At 37.5% G+C, this 25,972-nt stretch overlaps 1 protein-coding gene across 5 annotated transcripts in view; it reads right to left on the minus strand.

Moving 5' to 3' along the window:
* Positions 1 to 1,234: 1,234 nt before the first annotated feature.
* STARD4 (StAR related lipid transfer domain containing 4) overlaps positions 1,235 to 25,972 on the minus strand; it is a 38,669-nt gene continuing 13,931 nt past the window's right edge. For 2 of the 5 annotated variants that reach the window (XM_028528513.2, XM_036020648.1), the window contains exons 4-6: positions 7,857 to 7,983; positions 6,657 to 6,771; positions 1,235 to 5,834 (exon numbers count right to left, since the gene is read on the minus strand). In XM_028528513.2, coding sequence (XP_028384314.1) covers positions 5,605 to 5,834; positions 6,657 to 6,771; positions 7,857 to 7,983 — 472 coding nt within the window. In that variant the 3' untranslated portion in view covers positions 1,235 to 5,604. Of the gene's footprint in view, positions 5,835 to 6,656; positions 6,772 to 7,856; positions 7,984 to 14,305; positions 14,356 to 15,293; positions 15,413 to 16,228; positions 17,290 to 21,972; positions 22,211 to 25,972 lie in introns of those variants that run through there. The other 3 variants (XM_028528505.2, XM_036020647.1, XM_036020646.1) reach the window with 3 other exon arrangements.

Here is a 25,972-nt window from a genome sequence, read left to right on the forward strand (position 1 = left end):
CATTAATGAACCTACAGAAGTTCCATCACCTCATGACCTCAATGAAGGATAGCTAGTAAATATTTTATGAGAAAGTAAATGACTACTCTGTTTTGTTTTTTTATTTCTATGTTGGGAGTCTATCACTCTCCTGTTGCTGACATCTGAAGGAATCACACACACCTCCCAGAGCTGATCCATTGAGGGATGCTACTACGGTTGGCTGTCCAAAGGGTCATTACCAACCCTCTTTCCTAAAGGCTGGAAATTCTTACATTTGCCTTTCCAGCTAGCATTATAGCTAGGAGTAGTCATGGGACCCAGACTTGGGGAAGAAAAGCTACTAGAGGCTTCTGGGAAAGTTTCTGCTTTCCTGACCAAAGGGACAGATGAGTTGTGTTCATGCCTTCCCCTACTTCTTGACTTGAGGGCACATATAATTTCCACGGGCTACAGTCACCTCACCAATATGAGGGAATGATGAGAACTGTATAATCACTGGCCCTGAATTCTTGAGCTGTTAAATACTAACAATTACCTGCCCTGGCTGGTTTGGCTCAGTGGACTGAGTGCCAGCCTGAAAACCAAAGGGTCACCAGTTCAACTCCCAGTCAGGACACATGCCTGGGTTGCAGGCCAGGTCCCTAGTAGGGGATGCTCAAGAGGCAACCACACATTGATGTTTCTCTCCCTCTCTTTCTCCCTTCTTTCCTCTCTCTAAAAATAAATAAATAAATGAAACCTTTAAAAAAATACTAAGAATTATCTATATGCAGGTTTTTTTAAGGAAAATACCTATTTGTTTAAACCTTTTAGTCAAATTTTCCATTGCATACTCCTCACAGTATCCATAATTGCTTTCTTATAACAGGACAAGTATTTCTTTGTAATCACTTTCAGCTTTTTTCAACTCCAAATGAAATTATCACCATAATTCCTAATTGAATTAACATGATTCTTTAAACATGTATAATAAATATTACAGTACATGTGTCTACCATAGGTTACTGTAATAAAGGCTGAATACATTCATCACCGTCCTGGCTATATAACAGCAAATCAAGATTCAGAGGTACTGTAACTAATGCGATATGAGACACTGGCAGGAGGTTAGCGTGTGCAATCTTTATTTTCCAGTTTATATGCACAGTTTTGGAAGAGTTCAGAAAGTTAAATTGTATACATTAAGTTCAGACATATGAAATTATTTGTCAATAAGGTTAAAGCAACTTATATAGATAGTATCAAGGATAAATTACAAGAATCTAGAAATTTTATTCTGATATATTTCATAGCAATTAAAAAATATATACACCTTTTATTTATATTAACACATGCTCTTAGTTTAATAAAGGTTCTAGTTTTACAGACCAGCTCACAAAGGAACTACAAATATCTTAAAAATAAAATCTGTATTAGCTTTAATTGAATTGCAAGATATGAATTTTTATTTAATTATATATGTAAAAACCTTTGGAAACAACAAAATAATGAAGAAATGATAATGTCAATTTCCTGTACTCTGGGATTAACCTAGCGTTTCTTCCACGCTCAGATCCTGCCATCCCCTAGCTCTAGAAGTTAAGTAAGAAAGACATGGGAGATACATCAGACACGCAATTACACAGCACAGGGCCGAACAGAAATCTGGCCAATTCTCTAACCTCTCTAGGTTCTGCTAATTTATCCACAGGGCTGGTATAGCTACAGCACCCATTAAATTAAAAGACACTGAATTTTAACATATTTTAAGAATGCTAGTGTGTTCTTGAGTAGACAGGTAAAACTTTTACCTATATCAAAGGGAATTACTCATATCTAAAAGCTTTTTTTTACTGGGAGGTAATTTTAGACATAGAAATCTATAATTTCAAATATATCCAACCACAATGAACAGTGAAATGCAGAGATTTTTAACATTCATGATCTCTTTAACACTGTAGAAGTTTCTATCACACATAACTGCAGAACACTAAATTCTCACAATTATTTTTCCTCATTATTGTGTCAAACTTGAACAGTTAATCAAGAGCTATCAATATAATATCTCATGCAAAAGTATCACTTAGGATAAATTATTTTTCTTGTATGAAATTAATTTCCTTAAATATAAAATAGGTACTATGTACTAAAAGCAGTACTATGCCAAGTATTCCTGCATACATGTTTCTAATACAAACTAGCCATCACCTAGAGAAAAATAATCAACCACATAAGGCAGATTATATTCTTTTGTTAACTGCCCTGTGAAAAGTTCTCTTTAAAGAAAGTTGGGGGGGGGGGGGCGGCTATAATTTGTATTTTATTGACAACTAACTGATTTATTTCTAATGTTCAGAAGTCCCCATTTAGCAAGCCTTGAAGGTTCAGAAATCAGAGATTTTGTATTTAAGAGTAATTTCTTGAAATTCTCTACTTCCTACTATGGAATAACAAATTTTTATATAAGTATGTAGGTATATATATACACACATTAGAGCTGTGTTGTTCCATATAGGACACTGGCTTCATGTGGACAATGAGCACTTAAAATGAGACTAGTCCAAATTAGTAAAGTACACACCAGATTTCAAGTAACTGGTACAAAAGAAGAATGTAAGGTATTTTAATGATTTTAAATATTGGCTAATGTTGAGTGATAATATTTTAGATCTACTGAGTTAAATGAACTATATAATTAAAATTAATTTCAGCCATTTTTTATGTTTTTAATGTTGCTGCTAGAAAATTTAAAATGACATATTGCTTCACATTAGTTTTTTATTCAACAGCACTGCCATAGAAACAGCAGACTCATTAATCCCAACCCACATTCTTTCAATTTTTGTATCATTATGGCACTTGAGATAACATACTTTAATATATTAACACAAGGTTCCTGAGCTTAGATTCAAGTACACCTCTCCCCTTAAAAACAAACCCTGACAGAACCTCCTCCAGTCTTTGTCGTCATCCTCCATGTACTGGGAACTGTGCTAGCCTTTAGTTAGGTATGAGTCTGCCAACAGGCAGCGGATCTTTTGGGAGATGAAAATGTTCTAAAACTGGATTGTGCTGATGGCCGCACAACCATGAGGTATGCAGAAATCACTGGACTGTATACCGACAACTGGTAAGTTGTATAGCATGTAAATTACACCTCAATAAAGCTGTTCATTTTTAAGTACACAGCTAGGGCCCAGCAGATCCAAAGTGCCATGTAGAAGCTGCATAGAAACTTCAGGTAATTCAAATATAATGTCTCAATCCATATGACTCCATATTGCAGTGAAAAATTTTCCTGTGAGTATCCTTTCACCTATAATAGCTCCACTGTAAACAGAGGATTATGCAATAATCACTAATTAGAAGAATAAGTTGAAAAGGACAAAAGGAACACTAGGGTGACTGAAGGGGACAGTTCACTTGTGTTCAGGGCACCCAAGGCAAGCAGTAATAGCCCTTATGCACAACACTGCTGCGAACCCCTTTACCCAACCTGGGAACCTTAAGACCAAACATCTGTTGGTACTTTGCCGTCTTAGACAGACTACTGGAATACAAGAAACTTCCTACTCTACACTAGTGAAACCAAATGAAAAAAAATAGATCAAGTCGAAATTAACTTTCAACAATTTCCATGGGAAACTGAAACTAAATTGCTGAGTGCTCTTTTCCTATTACAAAATGAAAAAAGTGGGAGAGAAATCTAGCAACTCAAAATTGCTGTCAACTTAGAAACAATTATTTATTAATAAATTTCAAGATAAGAAAATAGGATCATTTATGCCTTGTTTCTGTCAGATCTTAAAACAAATTATTTTCAACCTAAAAGCTTAAGCCAGCTGGTTAGCCCAGTTGGTTAGAGCATGGTGCTAATAAAAACTGTGAGATTATTCACCGTGGATATTGTAGTGCTGCAACCTTTTGTTGCTGTTGTTTTTTTAACATCATTGCTAATAGCAAAAAATAAAAATAAAGATAAAACCCAGCTCTACTTTTTCCATTTTATCAAAACGGGTCTGAGGAACAACGACTATGCTCTCTTCACACTTGGGAGAACGCAACGTAAAACACAGATCAGACCTTCATGCGCTTGAACCACTAATGTGCTCGTGCGCTTCTTTTGGCCCATCTGGCTCGTATCTCCAGATTTCATTTTACCCCATACTAAACAAAAAGAGAAAATAAAAGGGAAATGAAACAGTAATAATAACACAGAAAGAACTCACACTGAACAATGAAACAGATTTCAAGATGTTGCATGCACAAAACAAACACACACAAAAATGTGCCCAGACACTTCAGGATGCCTCGAATCCTCATTTTAGAAGTAAACTAGTGGATAGTTCAAAAGCCAGAGTGATTTAGAATGCTAAAATCATTTAGGAATGTTCAGCTAAGGCAACCATAGAATCGAGGGACCTGTTACAGTCCATTCTCATTATAAAATGACTCATCTAGGCATTTGGATAAATCTCTGAATCCATTTGTTACAGTTCCAGACAAAAGTTACATCACAATTGTGAATGTTTATGAAGTAGTTAGTAATACTCTATGGGCTCAGTAATACTTTTAAAAGTGAAACACATACAAAACATTCATTGAATTTGACCTTCTACAGCAGGCGTCCCCAAGGAACTCAGCTGCAAACGAAGCTCTGCCTCCTGTCTCCATCCCACCCCATCTACAGCTGCTAGTGAGGGAGCAAAGCTCACCTGAGCTCCATGCCCCCACCTGAGCTCCCCCCACCCGATCTTCCACAAAAGCAGTCCCTGGTGCCAAAATGGTTGGGGACCACTGTTCTTAGAGAAATGATTCCTTGTTGCTCAATACAGGATACCACCAGCCACTTTACACAACCCACACTATTGCCTGGTCAATATGGTGTCCCCAGCATATATTTGGCAGTTTTTTTGTACTGTTTTATTCATGCATAAATGTTTTAAGACTCCCAAAATAAATGCACATAAAAATACAACTATATTTTTAAAGATATCCACAAAATAATGCTACCTAGGTATTAAAATTGAATTGCATTTGATTTGAACCTATAGTTACTATAACATCTATCCTTTTCATATTTATCTTTTCAATACTTAAAGTAGTGCAAGTCAATTAACAATGAAGTTCATTTTTATAAAATATAGAGAATTTTTTCTTTAGTCCAAGATGTATGCAAACTCATACAGCATACCAAAAGTAAAGCACTAATATTTAACTATTGAAAAAAATTAAAACTTTTACAAAATGTTCATAAAGCTCTAAAATAGATTATTTTAAACCTAACAGCATGAAGCTTGTGCTTTCTCTAATTTCCAAGCAGCCAAAAAAATTCATACTGAGGCACTATTCAACTTCTTCAGAGTTTGGGTCAAAGAACTCTTATCTACTTGTTGGTGGATTTCTGTCATACTCTCCCTCCACTCCTAGACACTCTGACACCAAACAATGTGCAAAGAACTATGAGAAAACTAAAATGCCCTCTCTTTGATAGCTATTTACTTTAAGAATAAAATAGCCCAAAACATCTCAAATTTTTCTACAGGCTGTAAAGAAGAGAGGAAAGGGTGATGTTTTATACAGGCCATGGAGCTGAGAGAAAAAGCTGATTCAGGGAACCATTGTGCTAGAAGATTGAACGGATCATGCCTTTCGTAAGGCTTTTCGCAAGTCACCATAGAAGTTGATTAACGTGCTCGCCATGGCTGTGTCTACTGCAGACTGAGGGATCATCCCACGCAGATCCGTCTGAATGTAGCCTGTCAAAAGACTCTGGTGTGCACTGTCTTTCAGTGGAACACAAAACCAACCACAGGGATGGTTATATCCGCGGACAAATTCTGGTCTCTTTTCACTCCATTCAAGACTTCTCCCTACAAGGCAATTTTAAGGTAACACCATTAATAGTAATGACTGACATAAGTCTAAAACTCTCATTAAAAATATTACTACGTTTTGTTTAAGTAATTTTCGTTATCCATGTAGATGAAAATTCAGCCCCAAGAGTAACCATGGAAGAATGAAAACAAAAAATAATTACCAGGTAGAATTCTGACAGGGGGCTAGATAAGTAATGGGGAAAGTTCTAACCCCTTCGGAATGAAAGGAATGAAAGATATCATGTCATCTTGGTAACCACGCATCTTGGATGCAGCATCCAGGCCTCCAAGTGCCAATACTCAAACCTCTGGTGTCACCACTGCTCCCTACAGGCACTACCATGTCCAACTTTGGTACTACCTGGTTAAGGATAAATAAGCAGATGTTTCACTACAACTGCCTTAGAAAGCAGGAAGCTTCTAATAGCAGTGTTTTTAATTTTGAAAAGAAGAATATCACACAACTCAAGGAAGGAAAAATATTCTAACACACACCAAGCCTATTTTTCCTACCTATATGACTAAGAACCTGTTTTTCATCTACTGGACTCTTTCTGGGAGGCAGTCATGTGACCCACATTTGTTCGCTGTGGCCTGGAGGGTACCACATAACTGTAAGTAAAAACTTAGATCTCAGAACCCTTCTTGAAATTGTTATTTTAACTCTTAGGGTTCAGTGTTTACAAACAAAGCCTAGGGATCATAAATAACTGCAAAAATATATCTTATATTGAAAGAAACATCCAGCCTAGAAAACTCAAATAAATTGAGTTTTAAAACAAATTGAAAGGAAGTATAAGGTTTTGAGATCATTACCACAGGATAAAAGCCCTCCTTGATAGTCCACAGTGTAGGAGAAATCAACAAACTCTCGTGGGGAAATTATATTCCAAAGCTGACCAGCAGTAGTGTAACGCATCACACAGCAATTCTGGAAGAGGAAAAGTAACAGGTGTTACCACTACAGGGACACACACATAGACTCATGTATCGTAAGTTCATCTTCAGTAAAAAAATGAATACTTAACTTAAAATGCATTATAATTAGTAGTAATGATTCTTACAGTGCTTCCGACAGGTTTAGATCTCTATTCTAAATCTCACTGCTGTATGCATATGAAGAGGATAAATAATCAAAATACAGAGACACAGGTTACCCCATATCTAAATCTCTAATTCAATAAAGTCTCTTTGTATCCAGTATGATATTCAACATAGAAGTGTGTGTGTTGTAGACTTTAAATGTTTAATATAAAATCCACAAATACCTTAACTAAAACACCACATGGTTCAATAAAGAAATTCAAACATGATGTCCTGACCATTGTGGCTCAGCTGGTTGGGCATCGTCCCACAGAGCGAAAGGTCGCCGGTTTGACTTCCGGTCAGAGCACTAGCCTGGGTTTTGGGTTTGGTCAAAGGTAAGGGTTCGTTGGAGAGGCAAACGATCAATGTTTCTCCCCCTCTCATTCACCCTCCCTTCCCCTCTCTCTAAAATAAATAAATGAAGAGTTTTAAAAAAGAGAAATTCAAACATGGCAAGAACTCAATGGATAAAAGTAGGAAAAGAGAGTAAGCCACTTCAGGTACAAAATTCTCTAATGCCTATGGTGGCACTTTTATATTTGGTCTTTGATTTTAGATTAATATAGATAGAAAACTTACATATAATTTATCTGGAAACCTACACATAGCAGTGGTGTTCTCAGAATTTTAGGTTTCAGAACTTAAAGTTTTATGAATAAAGATGCTGATGATTGCCTTAAGCAGCAAGGGTAGAGCTGCTGCGGAAAACACACTCAGGTCTGACTAACACTCATTAGGTGATATGAGAAAGCTGTAGCTTTTTAAAAGACAGCAAGGATTCCCCTGTGAGATCTTTGCCATGACTACTCAAAGCCATGAGTGCAAATGTGCACACACGCTCACATTCGTACCCTCTCTCCCTCTCTCACACACACACACACACACACACACACACACACACAATCTGAAGTAACATTTCTACACAAATACCTCTTCAAAGTGCTCCAAAATGTCCAGTGAAGTCATTAAGCTGTCCCAATCCAAGCGACAGGGACCTGGGCATATGTGGTCCATTACACTATTGACAACATCATCTATAACACCTTGGGCTTTGAAACTGAAGGAAAAAAAAACATTAAAGTCAAATACTATTAAAATGAAAAATTTCAGCATGTCCTTGTAGTTCAAAACTAACTTCAAAAGGAGTAAAAGTTAATGAAGATGTTTTAAAGGGAGTAAATCCCAACAACTTTACTGATAAATTAAGTTCTATCAATTATTTTCTCAGAATGCACTTTGTCCTCAAATCTACTAAGAGATCTGAAGGCTATATCATGTGCTATTACCATGGGCATAGTAAGTACCGTCACATCATGACGTAGCCAGAACAGTATGCAGACACTGTGACACTTCCATTTACTGAGTATGCTATTCACTTCAGTTGTGCTCTAACATGTTATTAGAATACACATATTTTTACCATGACTTTTAAAAACTTATTATTAGGAACAAAAAAACAGGTCACCTAGAAATAAAACACCTAGGACTGCCTCATGAATAGTACTGAAACTTGAAATACTTGAAAAGTGGTATTATATGCATATATCTGCAGGGAAAGGATATATTATTCTATAAATGGTGCTTGGGATACAGTAATTACCTTAATAAAGAAACTAAAAACTAAACCTATTTCACACCATTCAAAACAATTCCAGAGAGAGTAAAGCCCACTATGTAAAATGCAAAACTTTTAAAGTTTAAGAAAAATATATAAGTGACCATCTGTGTGACCTCTGGATACAGGGGGATTTAAAAAAAAACAAACATCAAGTGGTTGCTTCTTGTGCAGCCCCCACTGGGGACCCGGCGTATGTGCCCTGTCTGGGAATTGAATTGGTGACTCTTTGGTTTACAGGATGGTGCTCAATCCACTAAGCCACACCAGTCAGGGCTAGGGGGATGTTTTAAATACATAAAATGCACAAGAGCACAATTAATAAAGGTAGTTAAAGTCTAAAATTTGCATACCACAAATGACAGATTAAGTAATTTCTTTAAAAACTATTCATAGACTGGAAGAAGACATGGGCAACACATATACACAGACATATGATTATTATACAGGGTATATAATTAATTCCTATAAACCATTAAAAAAAAAGACAGACAATCCAAAGAAAAGATGGGCAAAGGACATATTAAGATTGACCTGAAATGTCAATAAATTTAGAAAAGATGCTCAACTTCACTTAGAATCAACTAAATATAACAAGGTACCCTCAGACTGGCAGAAATTATAAAGTTCACAACGAGTATTGAATGGAAGGGAATGAGGACTCTCACGCTGCCACCACCACTCTAGGGAGCAATCTGGCAATGTCTGGTAAAGCTGAATGATGCATGTCCCTCAGAGCCAGGTGCATACCCAAAGAATCACACAGGTGTAGGAGACATATAACAAATGGCTTCCTAGGGCAGTGCACTTTATAGGGAGGAATTGATGGCCACATGAAAAGTTATCAGTAGGCCAATACGCAAACAGATGAATACATTGTGGTATATTCATATAGAAGTGACAGAATAGATCTACAGGCTAAATCCTGAAAACATAATATTAAGTGGAAAAAATTAAAAGCAGGTCACTAAAGGAAACACACACAAGTGGTCAAAGTGTGAAAAAGAACAAACAACTTCAAGATAGCAATTACCTCTGGGGAGGAAAAGAAAGAAGGAATGAGAGACAGATGGCTTTAACTTTATCAGCAACATTATTTGTTTGTTTACTTTAAAGCATCTGAAGTTGTTTTATCATTTTACAGGTATTTCAAGTTCTAATTTACATTATCTCACACATCCTAGATCTGCACTTCCCTCCTGCATTCTCTAACGTGGGGTGGAGGATGGGCAGTGGGGGCTGTACAAATCAATCCAGTCACCCAATTAGAAATCTGGGGTTCGATTTGGACCCTTCTTTTTCTCTTAACCTTATTCCAATAGTCAGAATTAAGAAGTCATCGTGCTTTAAGATTATTTCCTAAATATAACCTACTTAGAACAGTATCTGGTTCTCAATAAGTGATGTCATCGCTGTCAAAACCACCCACCACCACCATCGCTAAGTCTCATGTCCACTTGCCCTTTTCCACTCCCATGCTCTGTCTTTAGTTTGTGCTCTTTGTCCAACTCAGCACTGCATCCATCTCTAGCTCTTTAAGAAGCTTTAAGAATCTGAAAAAAGCCACAAATGTCTTCCCAAGAATGTACACAGTAAGACAAAATTTTGTATACAGTCTTAGGGGAACTTCAAGAAGCTAGTCCTGGACTCCCTGGGTAAAACCTCTTCTCTCGACTCTCCGAGTTCCTGTCACACTGTATTAGAGTAAACTTAAAATCCTTTGAGGACCTGAGAGGTGGGGCTGGGGGCTGAACACAGCCTAAGTGCCATACTGAATTCCTTTTGAGCATTCAAAACTCCTGCAGACATATGTTCTCCATACCCTCATAATTTATGTTCCAGCTATACAAACACTACTTCTGCCTCCCTAAACAAACTTCTTGAAGTGTCTCCCATCTGTGCTTATGCAGCAGATGCAATTCCCTCTGCCTGGAATATGAATCCGTCCTCTGTTCTCTAAGAAATACCTATTTCTCCTTTAAGACTCAGCTTAAATATTAGCTCTTGTATGAAGTCCTTTCAAATCACCAAGCACAATGCTCCCTTAGCACTCTGTACACTTTTCAACCCTCACTGGGAATTACTGATCTAAAGGATCAACTTTCCACCCTTGCAGACAATGATTAATCCAACTCCAATTTCCCTGTCCTCGTCATAAATATTGTATAGCCCATCTTTCTGGAAACGCTATCTCTGATATTATACTTCAGAACACTCTGTGTATAGGAAGCAGGGCCAGACCCCAGTTTCATTTTAAAAATGACTGGGTCCCAAGGACTTGAAAATTCCACTCCAGTTACACAAAGTAATTGTCCCCTTTGGCTTTACAAAGTAATATATATATGTTTTTTCTGTTTAAAGGGACAATTCATGTTCAACTATACGCAAATACCAACGAATGGAAATAAAAATCACCTATAAAACTGCCATCTAGAAGTATATATTTGGTGTTAAAAAAAACAAAAAATATATAAAATCATCTCGCATCTGTGCTATACACAGTTAAATATTCACTTTATTCACTTTAAATTATATGGTGATCATTTCCTTAGGTTTTTAAAAAACGTTTTTTCTTGTCTTTCTCTTGTTAATCTCTCTTTTATTATAGGAGTAAAAAAATCAGAATGGTAATGGGAAAATTATTTTTCTTCCTCTACAACATCAATATAAATATAAATTTATTAAAATATTAGAATAGAACATGGAAGAATTTTTTATAACCTCAAAAATAGATTAGGTCTATCTAGCAAAGTTAGAAATGTACAAAATCCAAAAACCTTAAAATATTGATATATTTAACTACACAAAAATAAAATCTGTTAAAAAATGCAATCCTCCCTGGCTGGCATAGCTCAGTGGATTGAGCGTGGGCTGCAAACCAAAGTGTCACAGGTTCGATTCCCAGTCAGGGCACATGCCTGGGTTGCAGGCCATGACCCCCAGCAACCGTACATTGATGTTTCTCTCTCTCTCTATCTCTCTCCCTTCCCTCTCTAAAAATAAATGAATAAAATCTTTTAAAAAATGCAATCCTTTTGAAAATAATCATAAGCAAAGTCAGAAGATAAATGACAGAATGGGAAAAATATTCACAACTTACATCGCCCTAATATATAAAGATGCACCCTACAAATCAGTCAGAAATTATCAGCAACCTTACAGAAAAAGTTGCAATGTCCACACAGAGTTTATTAAAGGAAAATAATGAGTAGCTCTTAACGTTTTTTAATACCAATTATAAAAGAAATTAAAATTACAATGAACTGCCATTTGTCACTTATCTGACTAGCAAAACTCAGTCTCATGCATTATTGGTGGGATTATACGGTGGCTCAATTTCTGTTAAGATCAGTTTGTCAGTATTTATCTAAATTACAAATATATGTACCCTTTGACACTAGGAATTTATCACCCAGATACGCTTGCATATGAGAATAACATACTGTACAAGGGATATTCCTGAACATAGAAGAATCATTTACAAGGCATTGTCTGTAATAGCCAAAGACTGTAAGCCACCTAAATGTTTATCAAAAGGCAACTGATTTAATCAACTGTGGTAAATCCATGCAATGAAATACTCTTTAGCTGTAAAAAACAAGGGTGTTCTTAATCAATATGGAAAAATCATGCAGAAAAATACAAATACACGTATCATACTTGTGTATAGGGTTAGCTGTCATGTATGTTAAAAATATTAAAATGTGAGGGTGAATAAAATGTGTCTATATGACTTATTTATACATAAAAATATCCGGAAGGATAAACAAGAAAAAATAACAGTAGTTATTTGTTAGGGAGGACAGATACTGAATCAAGAGGGATAAGGTACAAGGAATCTTTTGTTTTAGTGCTGTTTGTACACTTTGATGTTTGAAACATGTGAATATGTTGCCTATTCAAAAAACTAATAAAGTAAAATCTGCTGTGGGAAAGGATAGGGGAGAATACCCAGATTATGCATGGAGTATGGTTTCCTAGCAACCAAACCACATCCAATTTTCCCTCCCCTCCTTCCAGAGCCTATTGAGTGATGCACTGGGAGGTAGGGCAGGAGAGGGAGGATGAGGGAAGTAGAAATGCCTGACCTCACACCCAAGGAGTTCTGCTTTTCACATTGATGTCAAATAAAACTATACACATACCAGTGTTTGTATGTGCAAATGTTCATCTGCTAAAGGTAAACATGTGGCAACCTTTGTTTCATCATTTCTTTATGTTTAAAAATATATATACCAGTAGGCTAAAGAAAAGGAAGCAGCCTGGCTGTTTTTACCCTGGGAAAGCCTACTCATTGAGCTTTTGTCCCATTTCTTTTTTTTTCTTCTTAAACTTCCCCCTGGGAATTGACACTGACCAAATTTCACTTGAACACAAACAGGAGATGGGGGTACTCTCAGATGACTCGCCCTGTGCACTGCACACTCCCCAGCAGGCCCCAGTCCCTCTGGTTCCATCCTAGGGAAGTAAATAAAGGCCAGATGAGGCTCTCCCCAGGTACACATGCTCCTTTGTAGTGATTCAATACTCAACAGGTATTTAGTAAGGGATGCAGGGTAGGTCTCTTAACATAAAGGAATCTTACCCACAGGGTTTCTTGAGGCAAAGCCTCCATTTTGGTTTCAATTTTGGTCATTATTGAAAGGCAAGAAATGGGAATTTGCTGGCAAGAAAAAGGAATTGGGTACTTAATCAAAACAAAAAACAAAAAAAACCCAAAAACCCAGAATAATAAATTCACAGATCCCCTGGGGAATTCACTTACTTCCACTGGCAAAGTAAAATATTTATTTAGAGTGTCATGAAGCACAAACATTATCCAGGAACTGACAGGAAAGATTTTGGAGCACTCCAAAGGTGGGTGCTCCAGAGCTACTACAAGTTTCTATGAAGAATTGTTGGAGAAAGATTCATTTTGCTCTCCTTGAGTGGAGACCAGTGAGTCGTCTATCTTTGAAAGCCTTGAATAAAACTTCTGTTTTAAAGCCACTTTTGCAGCATGATTTGCGTAGAAAGAGCCATATTCAGGCTGCGATTGGTCTGGGGAGGAGGAGCCAGTCCAAAGAAGAGAGTCCAACAGGTCCTTTATTCCCAGATGACATGATGGTCTGTGTTGAACATCCTAAGACTGATTTTCCTATACTGGATTTGCCTGAAGAGGAATAGGTTAATGAAAGGATGTGCATGGCCAGGAACTGGAACTGGAAGTCCCACTGAGGCAGGCTGGTAAGCCAGGACAAGTGGAATGGGGTTTAATGTTTGAAAACGTGTTTTTTAAAAGATGGTAAAATATCATGTATGTTCTATAATTTACTCATTCTCCAACTATTGACTACTCAAGTTGTTTATAATTTTTAATATTATAAGCAATGCTGTGATAGAAGAGACAAGTACTTAACTATTATCTTTCTGATTTCTTCAAGATAAAATCTTAGCATCAAGTATGCTATAGCACCAAGTGAATGTAAAAGACTCTTAGAAGGATCTTATAACTATGCTAAGAAATTAAGATCTTATGTCGTTTGATATCATTATTTATGACCCTCTCGCCACCAACTCAGTCCCCAAGGGATATGGAAATTAAATAGGCTTTGACTTCATTAAGGTAATTTGCTTCCCAGAAAGTTTAAATCTGAAAAACAACGAACACCCAATTTTATTGGCAATGATCACTTAGTGATCATTAATGGGTGTGTGTAGGGATGTGTGTATAAAACATTTATCAGTGTCTTAAGAGCTACATAAAACCACTAGATTTACTCACAGATATCCATTAAATTCTTCTGAAGGTTTTCTCCAAATGGTGACATCTCTCTAGAATAAAAACAGTATATGGTAATAATTATATACGTAGAAGCCTGGACATAAAACTGACAATTTCATAAGTCTAGAGCATTAGTCTTTGCATTAAAACTTAAGTAAATGTTCAGAGATGAATAGAAGTTATTTATAGCATCAAATAACCCACATTTGAATTTCTTCTGTATCCTAATGTTCTTCACATTTTACTTAAGTTACAGGCCTCCAAATAGATTTTTCAGTATCTTGCTGTGACCCAGGCCCTGTAAAGATTCAGTGATGGCACTATCGCATTGGCCATTATTATTTGCTTTGTTCTATTTGCTTATCTACTGACACGTTTAGACTAAGGCATTAGAAATGCTAACTATTTCATTCTGAACTCACTCATATCTTTTCAAATATTAAACAATTCACACCTATTATGACAGTGCTGCCTTGGTCCCTACATTTTTTTCTGATCATTTCCCAAGAAATTCTGAACATCACAATAGCTAAAGCACTGAACCTAAAAGGGTCCTGGGTTTTAGGGTTGGCTCTCTCAACACTCAGCCCTGGTCTAGTTGGGGCAAGCTATACAGATAAAAAGTACTAACAGGCAACCCTCACACACTTGTTGAAATATCTGAAACTATTCCAAACTATCAATTACAATACTTCCTTAAATTGACAATGATACATTTTATTTGTTGACTTCAGAGGCTGTTCTTCAGGCTCTAGTTGCCATTGAGTCTATTCCCATGTCCAATATCTAAAGAATTAATGTAAACATTACAGGATTACTGTGTTTCTTCCTTTATTACATGCTAAAACACACATTTTATTAGCAAAATTATCTATTCTGCATATCCATCTTAAGTATGGTCCATATTTTTCCATACTATTCTAAAAGTCATTAACTGATTCATTAGGCAGACGATACACCCCAAATATAAGTAATTAAACTAACTTACCATTTTCTTGGCAACTCGCCACAGATCATCTTCAATGCTATGGTACTGGATGAGAGTGTTTTTAAGTTTAGTTGCAAAAGCGGCAGCATCAGGCAGGCCTTCCATTTGCCTTTGTTCCCCTGTTACAGAGACCAAGATTAGCATCAGCAAACACCACAATTTGATGCAGTGGGGCAGTGGGTTTCAAATGTAGCTTCATAATAGAACTATCTGGGGAGCTATAAAAGATACCTATACCTGGACCCCACACCAAATCAACTAATCAGAATCTCTGAGAGTAGGAACTGAGCATAGGGTTTTTTTAACACTCCTAAGGTGAGTAACACATAGTGAGGAATGAGAATCACACATTTTAAGTTATTAAAATCACTCATATAAAAAAATACTATCCAACTTTCCCTTTCTAATAAAATCCAGTGAAAAGAAAATTAATTATAAAATTCCAGGTCACTTAAAGAAAAAAAAATGCTATTTCCAAAATACAAAAATAATACACAAGTCATAAGCTCTTTAAAAATTCCTTAAGATTTCGGCTGCTGAAAATTTTTATTTTACCATCCAAGAGATTTAGGACTCATTCTAGCAAAAAAATGACAACCAGAACTAGAAACCTCTTCTTACATCCTTAAAGATAAAGCTACAAAACTCCAAACAATTTCAAATTTTTTAAAAGCTCCACTGTTTTCAATATTTCATTGCATTTGGTGAAGTGTTACAGGATTCAGTCAGGTAACTGTGTAGGGAAGAAGGTCCTATGAAGACCTTCTTCATAGAAGAAACACCAGTACAACAAAAATAAATGGTTCATATTTTTAAGGGGATAATTTTAACTATACAAAGAAAATGGCTATTTCATTAATAATTCCAAACAAGGTACTATTCAACATTATTTTTAAAGGGAAAGGAGTACTAATCTTTAAAGATAACAAACTTACTATCAGGGATTCTGTAATGTGATGGCTTTAAAACAGTGCAAGTTGCCTGACACACTTCCCATCAAGAGGTGGGTCTGTGACTCTGCCTGACTTTCAGGGTGAGGTAGAAAACAGAAAAGTCCATGCAGCTACTGCAGGTTTCTTTTAGAGGGACTGCTTTGGGAGCTCCTGATCAACATGCAAGCATGAAAAAAATCTGGCTATCCTGAAGCTACATGTGGAAAGACCCCAGGGAAAGAAGCAGAGAGAGGGAGAGAGGCATCACTCCTAAGTCCCAGATCCAGAACCCTACTTAGAACTTCATGCCTAATGGGTATCTCTTGCTTCCCAAGATTTGTCTGTCTTCCCATATTAACAATTAGCTATTAAAATACATATTAAGCCAGGCACTCAATGTCTAAAACCTTGAAATCTCCCTTCATAGGAATTAAGAGATTCCTAAACACAACCCCTCATCCCATTTACCTGCATTGTTCTTGTCCTACCAGTTTTCTTTCTGTTCCTCACACAGGCCAAGCTTGTCACTGACTCTGGGCCTTTGTGCGTGCTATTTCCCTGCCGGGATCACTAGACCCAAATCTGAGCACAACCAGTAACAACCTATAATGACAATCTTTCAGTTTGGACCTCCTGTCCTTAATACAGTCTTCTATTAAGTCACTATTATAGCCTTCGTTCATTGTCTTCTTCATGCTTATCACTACCTGAAATGAAATTGTTCACTTATTGGTATACTGTATTCTACTCTTTGACCATTGGCATCAACAGGGCAGGGGCCCTTGTCTGCCTTATTCACCAGTCTATTCTCACCAACTAGAACATTGCCTGGAACACTTTAAGCCCCTAATCTTTGTTGAAGTGTGTGTGCTTCAAAACAAGAATTATTTGCTCTTAACTTTATCTCCTTTAGTGCTGTGGTACTCTACAGTAAAAGCCTAAAGGAGAAAAGGCTTTGGGGGAAAAGCTGACCATTTATAGACCTGTCAAGCTATTAAAAAGTAGATCAAGAAAAGATTGACGTGAAATACCAAGCCTCTGTAAAAATAAGGCTTCAGTCCTTAATCACAGATGCACACGTCAGGACCACCTTCATTATACTTTGCAGTAGTTGTTGCTGTTGACAAACACTCCCTCAGTCTCCTTTGAGTCCTCTCTTTGACTAGGCCTACCTCTAGGGCTTGTCCTTAGCTGCCTTAGTTTGGTTTTAGCAAGAATCCTGCTAAATCAGTTTAGTGAAAATCTCCCACTCTCAAAAATTCCTCATCCCACCCTCAATCTTCCCACCCTGGCTTGCCTTCAGCAAGGTTCCTATCAACGTAATTTAGCCAGAATCTCCCTTGCCCCTAATGTTTTCTCTTAGTAATTTTCCATCCAGTGACACCTACCCTGCTCTTTGACTATAAATTTCCACTTATCCTTGTAGGATTCAGAAGGAAGCCCAGTTCTACACCGAGGTTCTATAGTTCTTGATGAAGATTTGCTTTTACCACTTTAACTTCTGTCTGCCTCAAGTTTTCTTTGACACTGTTTGCAAATGTTAGTTTTTAGGGACCAATGATAAATACTGTGATTCAGGTGGTTTGTTCTGAAATCTAGGTCCTTTAAAGTCTCACTGATCTCTCTGTTATCCAGCCAAAGTTGAAAACCACTGATCAAAAATTAAAGGGGGCAGAAATAAATCAATGCTCTAGTCAACATTTAACTAGCACAACACAGAGCATACAAGCCATCAAAAAAGATAAACACTAAGACGAAAGAACTACAGGGGAAGAAGAAACTTTCTTCTACTCTCTTAAGGTTCTGTCTCCAGAATGTGTGAATTAAACTGATTAGATAGATTAACAGGCAAAAAGGTAAACAAATCTTACTTGATGTTAATATTTTAATTTGTACCTGTGCAGAGGCCTTCATAAAAAGAAAGTGGAGACCCAAAGAATACTTACCCATAACTTTAATAAAGGGTGATAAATTGTGAAGAAGTGATAAGACAGAGGAAAAGGGGTTGGACTTCTAGGGGCTATAAATTAGTAAATGTATGGAAGAAAACAACAGAAGAGAGGGTTATTTTAGTAAAGTATTCGTAGAGACCATCTGGATGCCACCTTTCTGACTCCAGTGAGGAGAGCTGTCCTCTTCCTGAGGTAGAAGAAGAGACAGAGACCTTCACAAAGGAAAATTTATGTCCTACTTTTAGGCAGGTAGTGGGAGGAGAAAGAGCTCTTTTTCTCATTTGCTGCTGCTTAATTGCCTTCAGCTCAAAATAATCCTTATTCCAAGTGGCATACTTTGGGGTGTCATATCTCTTCAGGAACATGGGAAAATATATATAGAAAATTCAATAACAGAAAACTTAGAATCTATGTAAGTGGTGAAAAATGTATAATAAGTACATATCCTCCCACAGACTAAAAGTGAATGAGCTCATTCAAAAAGTCTGTCAGTCAGGAATATATCCCATTTCCACTCAAGGGACTGCCAACTTGATAGCCAGTACAATGACCTTATTCAAGAATATGTTATAAACAAGAATAAGTTCTTAGAGAAGAGTTGCAAAAGAAATTTCATTTATCTGTTACTGGGATCATTATAATAAACGATATTCTTTAAACTCAAAGGTCACCTGCCAGGTTCCTGTGGTTGGCAGATAAGAGAATTCTTTCAAAAACATCTGACAGAAATCAAAGGTGAAATAGAAAGCTAGTATTAGTATAAACAACATCATCTCTGTGCAAATCAAGCACACAAAATGTAAACAATAAAAAGTACTTATAAAGATAACAATCTGAATCTTTACAGTGCTTACCTTAGGGATCATTCACTCCTACTGATCAGTATAAAGTACAAACTCCTTAATATGGCTTATGGGCTCTTTTATGAACTGGGTGAGCTTCACTGCCTAATTTCTACTCTTCCTTCCTGGATTCCCCTAATGATTATGTTAGTTCCTCCTCCAGTGTTTTCTCATAGCAGCTCTGTAATGTAATTTTTCACTTGTCATCTTCTTCTAGTTAACTGTAAATCTTTTGGAGCAGGAAATGTGACTTGTTCAATGTTATGTCTAGCATGCAGTAGGAACCCAGTGAATATTTAAAACAGAAACAAGAATGGGTGGACAGTGAGCTACTAGTCTCACTATGGAAGACCTCAAGATATCAAAAGCAGACCCATTTATGCTAATCATCTTTGAGCTTCTGAGTGACGAAAACTTCCATTACTGTAATGAAAAACAATTTCTCAGGGGTCTATTATTTCATTTATCAAGCATCTATATATACCAGGCCCTAAAACTATAGAAATTAATATAATTCAGTTTTGGCTCTCAAAATTTGTTTATTCTGCCCTTCAAGTAAACTTTTAACTACAACGATAACAAAAATTAAAACTCCTGTGAATTGTGTCACTTTAAAGATGATGGAGGAGAAGATAGGTAAGGAACAGAACAAAGTAGAAACTTGGAAAGCTCTCTTATTAGCCAATGAAGTATTTAACCAGGCAGATAATTTGTGCATGAAGTTGTGTTCATCAAGATTGAATCCAAAGGAGAATAAATCTGTGTGTGGGCAAGCATGTCAGAGGATCTCTAGAAATATATATTGCAGAACCAAGAAGAGGCAGTATTGGGGTTATCAAGGTCTTGGCACTCTCCGAATATAGCAGGCCATTCACGTTAATCAAAAGGAAAGCATACCATATGCCCTAATGCAATCTCCATCTGTAGAGAATGTCAGAAAAATGTTTCAAATATCACTCTCAGTTCCCCCTTACTAATTACTTTATTCCCTTTCTTGACCTTATATCAGGAAACTCTCCAAATCTACCAGTTACATTTCATAGAGAACAGGTACCACTTAACCTTATCAGAATCTAACAGATTATATGCTCTTGACACTTTTGTTACACAGTGCTGAGTAATGTCCACCTTCATTCTTTCCTTACTTTAACCTTTTTGCTCATGTTTTCTATGTCCATGTTTTGGAAGTGATCACTAGTGCAGATAGTGGGTGCCATCATAGAGTGGGCAGCCTTTCCCAGTTAAAATTCTTCTATGAGCACCATAGTTTTTAATCAATACATCCCCAATTTGTATCAAATATGTGTCACAGTGAAATGGTCATAGATTGTATTTTAAGTATAGAACATAATAAACATCTCAACCTCTAATAAAGTGAATGCCATAAAAATCTGTTCGTACTTATGCAGTATGATTAAATCACAACTCCCTTGTTAAAGAAGCTCATATCAAAATGGACCTTCAATTAACCAATAGATATGAGTTTCACTTATGTGAATAGCTTCAATTTAACAGGCCTTAGATTTTCCCCCAGTTGCTGTGCAAACCAAGGTCTTGTAAATTAAATTATATTTTCTACCTAACAACAATTTCAGCATATGCATGATTTCCAACCTGGAATTGGTAATTTAGCTTTTCCAACTCAATAAAGTGCAGTAGTTTCCCATTTCGAGAATGGCTGTAGCAGGTATGCAACAGGGAAGCCTCCTTCTGCAACGTGACTAATGTCCCTCGGTTCTAGTGACCACTGTGGTTTATTTTAGTACAAGCTTTACATCAAGATCTTTTAACACTTAAGGCAAGATTAAACTCTGAGGATATCACAACTTTAAGTTTACATCCTAATGTTCATGCTTCTAATGCTCTACTCCTTTTTTAAAAAAATAGTAAGAGCTAATATTTTTTTATCATTTACTGTGTGGTCAATCTTCTGGCTACTTTAAATTGTATTATTTCATTTAATCCTCATAAAGAACCTTAGGAGCTATTCTATAATTATCCCTATTTTACAGAAAGGGAAAGGAGCAATAAGGAAATTAGGTCACTGACCCAAGATCGTACAGCTAGTAAGTGATGGAGCCAGAATTTCAACCCAAGGCTTCTGCATTCAGAGGCTAAAGGCCTATTTTGCAAAACGCTGAAAGCTAGTCACTGGCTAGAAAAGACTTTACATTAAAAATCTGATATCATATTGAATTTGTCATATTTTGTCCTGGCTTCTGAACCCAAAATAGCTCAGGTAACCTTTCTTAATGGCAAATTAAGGATAATAGTAACACTAATTTATTGAAGAATTACATGAGTTTACACACTTAGCACGGAACTTGTAAGATACAGGGAGGGGCAAAAGTAGGTTTACAGTTGTTTGTAAAGAAAACAGTACAATAATTAATAAATAATAGTACAAGAATAAACTGTGTTTTGAGTATTCACAGCTGTAAACCTATTCTCTGCCCCACCCTGCCTAGTGCACTTGGAAAAGCTGTCTCTTATCATCAGTGTGGTGTGAGTCAAGGCTTAGTGGGAGAGGATAGCCGGTGTGGTGCGTGTGCATTTACTGAAAAACAGGAAGCACGGTCCCCTTCACGGAACCTGACCTACCTCGTCTAGAAGCGAGGTTTTCACCGCCGCTTCCCCTTTTAACAAATTTAGAAACTGAGGCCTAATCGGTGTCCAAAACCTTAAGCTGCTGAGCAGTGCAGAGAGACAAAGTGCAAGCCGCTGGTTAATTCCGGAGCGTCCTCTCCCCTCCCTGGGCCTGTTTTCTCTCTCAACTTAGAGGTCCACACCCGCCCGCACGCAGCGCCCTTGGGCCGCTGCCCTCCTCGCCCCACTCCCCTCAGCAGCTCCGGGAAAACGCACCAGGCTGGGCGCCCCGGACGCCCGCTTGTCGCCCTCCCTGTCGGCCGCCTCACGTCCGCTAAGAAGACCCCGCGCATCCACCCAAGGCTACCTGAGAAGGCGCGACCGGTGGCGTGGAGCACTGAAGCCTCCGGGCGGGACTTAACGCTCACGGCTCACCGCACCGCGAGCAGGTTAAAGCTCTCTAAGAATCTGCGCCAGTCGAGGCAGCGGACAGCGGCAGCCAATTGGCGTCAAATCACTGCAGATCGCGGCCAACTGGAAGGCACCAAGTTCTTAAGGGGAAGGCGGGCCAAACTTCGAGGCACGCCCCCCAGGCTCGAACCCGGTGCCCGGAGGAGCTACTCGCAGAAGTTGAACACAGAAACGTGTGTTTGCTTGGATTGGCTGGCGCGGCAGCGTGCGGAGTGCTGATTGGTCTCCGGGAAATGGAATGATTCCGCGTGGGTGTGAGCTGGCCGGAGGTGGCTAGGGGTCCGGGAGGGTGTGGAGTTTGCTGTGGAATTGGCCGGGGCGGGGCGTGCCTCGGCCAATTCCAGCTGGGAGAAATGCAAACACAAAGAGGTAGTGAATGGGGGCAGTGAAGGGTTACGCTGGTCTAAACTGTCCTCGGTTATCAAGATCTACTACCACGCAGCTGCCTACCCTCACTGAACCGAAAGCGAAATAAGAAAAGGCCTCAGTGCACGACCTTCTGCCGCCCACTTCTCCTGACTTAGAATTGAGAGCGTTCTGTGAGAACGCGTATAAACGAAGTCACTACCTACCATATGTGAATCTTCCTCCTAGATAACGGAGTTCAGACGACAGACAACATTGAAAGCAGAGAAAAGGAGAGGTGTGGCTGGTGGCTTTAGCAGCCTCACAAAGTGTTCTGTTTTTTTTTTATCTATTTTGAAGGTAACATTTCATCCAGTGGCTGTGAAATCACCCATCTGATAGGATATTTGGCAAATCCGAATTCTAAAAATCAGGTGTTTGCAAATTCTATTTACTAGGATATGTAGTTTGAAAACCAAGAGTAGTAAGAAATGCAATGTTAGCTACACCATTGGTCATTATTGATAGATTTGCAATGAGAATAGATAATAATAAATTTTAAAATTAGCATCACTAAAAAGAATTACCACACCCCACTTGCTAGTTATTATTGGCAGATTTTTTCCGAAATACCTTACCTCAATGTTTATATATAAAAGGAATAAATTTTTTGGTGATTACTTTACCATTATCATCCCCCATGTAAAACACGCCTGCCTTGTGGCGGGGCGGGGGGGGGAGTGTTAAATGGATTCAGTGAACTATATAGTGGGTAAAACTTAAAGCATTTTCCAACAACTACCTTGACTTATTGCCCATTTATATGAAAACAAGGACCACAATAATTGGCCAATAATAAATATTCAATAGAAAGTTACCTTAAGGCAAATTATTTAGTTTCTGAGTAGCTGAACTGGAATTTGGTCCAATCCGCTGAACTCTAAAACTAGAGCTCCTAATGCCCACAAAACTCAGTGCGTTTCACAGCTGTCTGTCAGGCTTGTGTGCACAGCACTGGGGACCAGAAATAAAAGGCCTAATCCCTGTCCAGAAAGTTTATGTTGTTTAATGGTGAAGAGGAACAGGTTTTCACACCCTGTTCAGAAAAGTGGGAAATTAGTATCTCTTTCATTATTAGGATTCAGATGTGGTTACATTGCTTGGCAGTTCCTCATAGTCTCTCCAGAGCACAGTAGAACATGTTTAAGACAAAATTAATGGCTTTCTTTTTGTTAAGGAGTTGCCACATAAGGTCATTATATTACACATGTCCGGTAGGGTAGTTTTTGTTCTTTTGCCTTTTGTTCTCATCTGTTGCCATATTTCTTGGTTATACGTTGGATAATTAAAAACCACCCTAAGTCTATCAAACTGGAATGCTACTAAAAGCAAAATTGCAGGTTCGGGAAAAATATATATATCATCTGGAACTTTTTTAAAAAGATTTTATTTATTCATTTTACAGAGAGGGGAAGGGAGGGTGAAAGAAGTCAATGTGTGGTTGCCTCTCACATGTCTCTTTAACTGGGGACCCAGCCTGCAGCCAAGTCCTGTGCCCCAACTGGGAATCAAACCAGCAACCCCTTGGTTCAAGCCACGGAGCCATACCAGCTGGAGCTGTCACCTGGAACTTTTAATGAAGGCTTGCTATGGACCAGGAACAGTGCTGAGCATTTCACACATATTGACTCATTTAATCTTGATAACAATACTATAAGGTATGTATGTATGTATTATTATTATCATATTTACAAAGTAACTATAGCATATAGGACAACAGACAGGTCTCCCTCAAAATAATTTGAATATGGGGAAATAAGCTTTTCATCTAGAGTTCAAGTTTAAAAGAGACATATAATATATTTGACCACCTGTATGAAAGTCACCCTAAAGAGACAAAACAGCTTCCCTGACAAGCTCTGACTGTAATCAGACTAAATATATTAACAAATTGAAAGAAAGAATTTCCAAGAAGAAAAACAGAAAATATTCAAAACACAGAAATAATATATTCATAATTCTGATCAGGAAGTAATAAATATAGAAATAAAAGCAAAATAAAACCACACATGCACAAATGTCCCCAACTACTTGAAAACTAAAAAAATATATATACCCACCCAAACTGTTTGATCAAAAGAAAACAAAATAGTGTATAGTGAAAAACATCAATAAAATTAAAATATCAACAATGTTCACATTAATAAAAATAAAGTAAACTCCTAAATATCAATACCAGGGAATATAACAAATATAATACTTAGACAATTTGACTCAGGAAAATTCACATCCTTAATTCAATTCCAGCAAGTATGTATTAAATACCTGCTATAGAAAACCTGTTGAAGCTTGGACATGTTACAAAGTGACGGCCCAGCTAAATCCAGAGCTGGATTTAATTCTGAAACTTTTATTTATATAACCAATAATTTTTTCATATTGGTTCATTTTCCTAAGATTTATCATGACATAGCCACACAAATGTGTTCTGAGTGAGTCAGGGTGACGGTCTTTATGAGAAGACACGTATTTCTCCACATCTGTTTACCAACTCTGAATTTCAGGTTTTAGAGTTCCCTTTCCTCTGTTTCTTCTGTTTTCTTATATTTTACAGGAAGTTATATGAACTAAAACTTTTTTGTAGCAAGTTTAAACAAATTTAGAATCTTACGATATAAGGCAGTCAGTAACTCCTAAAAGGCCATAATAGGATGCATGCTCTACTTATTCTTTAACAAAGGTAAAAACAAATTTAATTTGCCATCCCACTTTAAATGCAGAAATAATATAAAATAGCCATTCACACCACTATTGTATTGAATCTAGTTCTAATTATCCTTTCCTTGATGTACTACAATGGGTATATAATTCATTTAGGGTTCCATTTAATGTTATTTCAACCCAATAAATTTTTAAAAGTCAATCGAGTTGATGTTTCTCTCATTTAGAATGAAAACCCTTCAGGGAATAGAGGGCCCCTTTTCCCTTGTCACACTTGCTCCCTTTGTTTTGTCCCTCGGTGGGCCCAACCCAGAGAGGTGCTTAGACTAGGTGCAGAGCTGTCCAGGAGTGCAGGAACTAACCCGTGTCTCCCGTAGCCAAAGGGGGAAAAGTTCAAGCCCTCCTTCCTTAGAGCTGAGTCTAGGGCATCCTGCTCCAACACCCCACATTTTCCCTGGCTACAGGCCCACCGAGGGACAAAACAAAGGGAGCAAGTGTGACAAGGGAAAAGGGGCCCTCTATTCCCTGAAGGGTTTTCATTCTAAATGAGAGAAACATCAACTCGATTTGACTTTAAAAAATTTATTGGGTTGAAATAACATTAAATGGAACCCTAAATGAATTATATACCCATTGTAGTACATCAAGGAAAGGATAATTAGAACTAGATTCAATACAATAGTGGTGTGAATGGCTATTTTATATTATTTCTGCATTTAAAGTGGGATGGCAAATTAAATTTGTTTTTACCTTTGTTAAAGAATAAGTAGAGCATGCATCCTATTATGGCCTTTTAGGAGTTACTGACTGCCTTATATCGTAAGATTCTA

The sequence above is a fragment of the Phyllostomus discolor genome, chromosome 3 (genome assembly GCF_004126475.2).
Source record: "Phyllostomus discolor isolate MPI-MPIP mPhyDis1 chromosome 3, mPhyDis1.pri.v3, whole genome shotgun sequence".
Taxonomy (NCBI): domain Eukaryota; kingdom Metazoa; phylum Chordata; class Mammalia; order Chiroptera; family Phyllostomidae; genus Phyllostomus; species Phyllostomus discolor.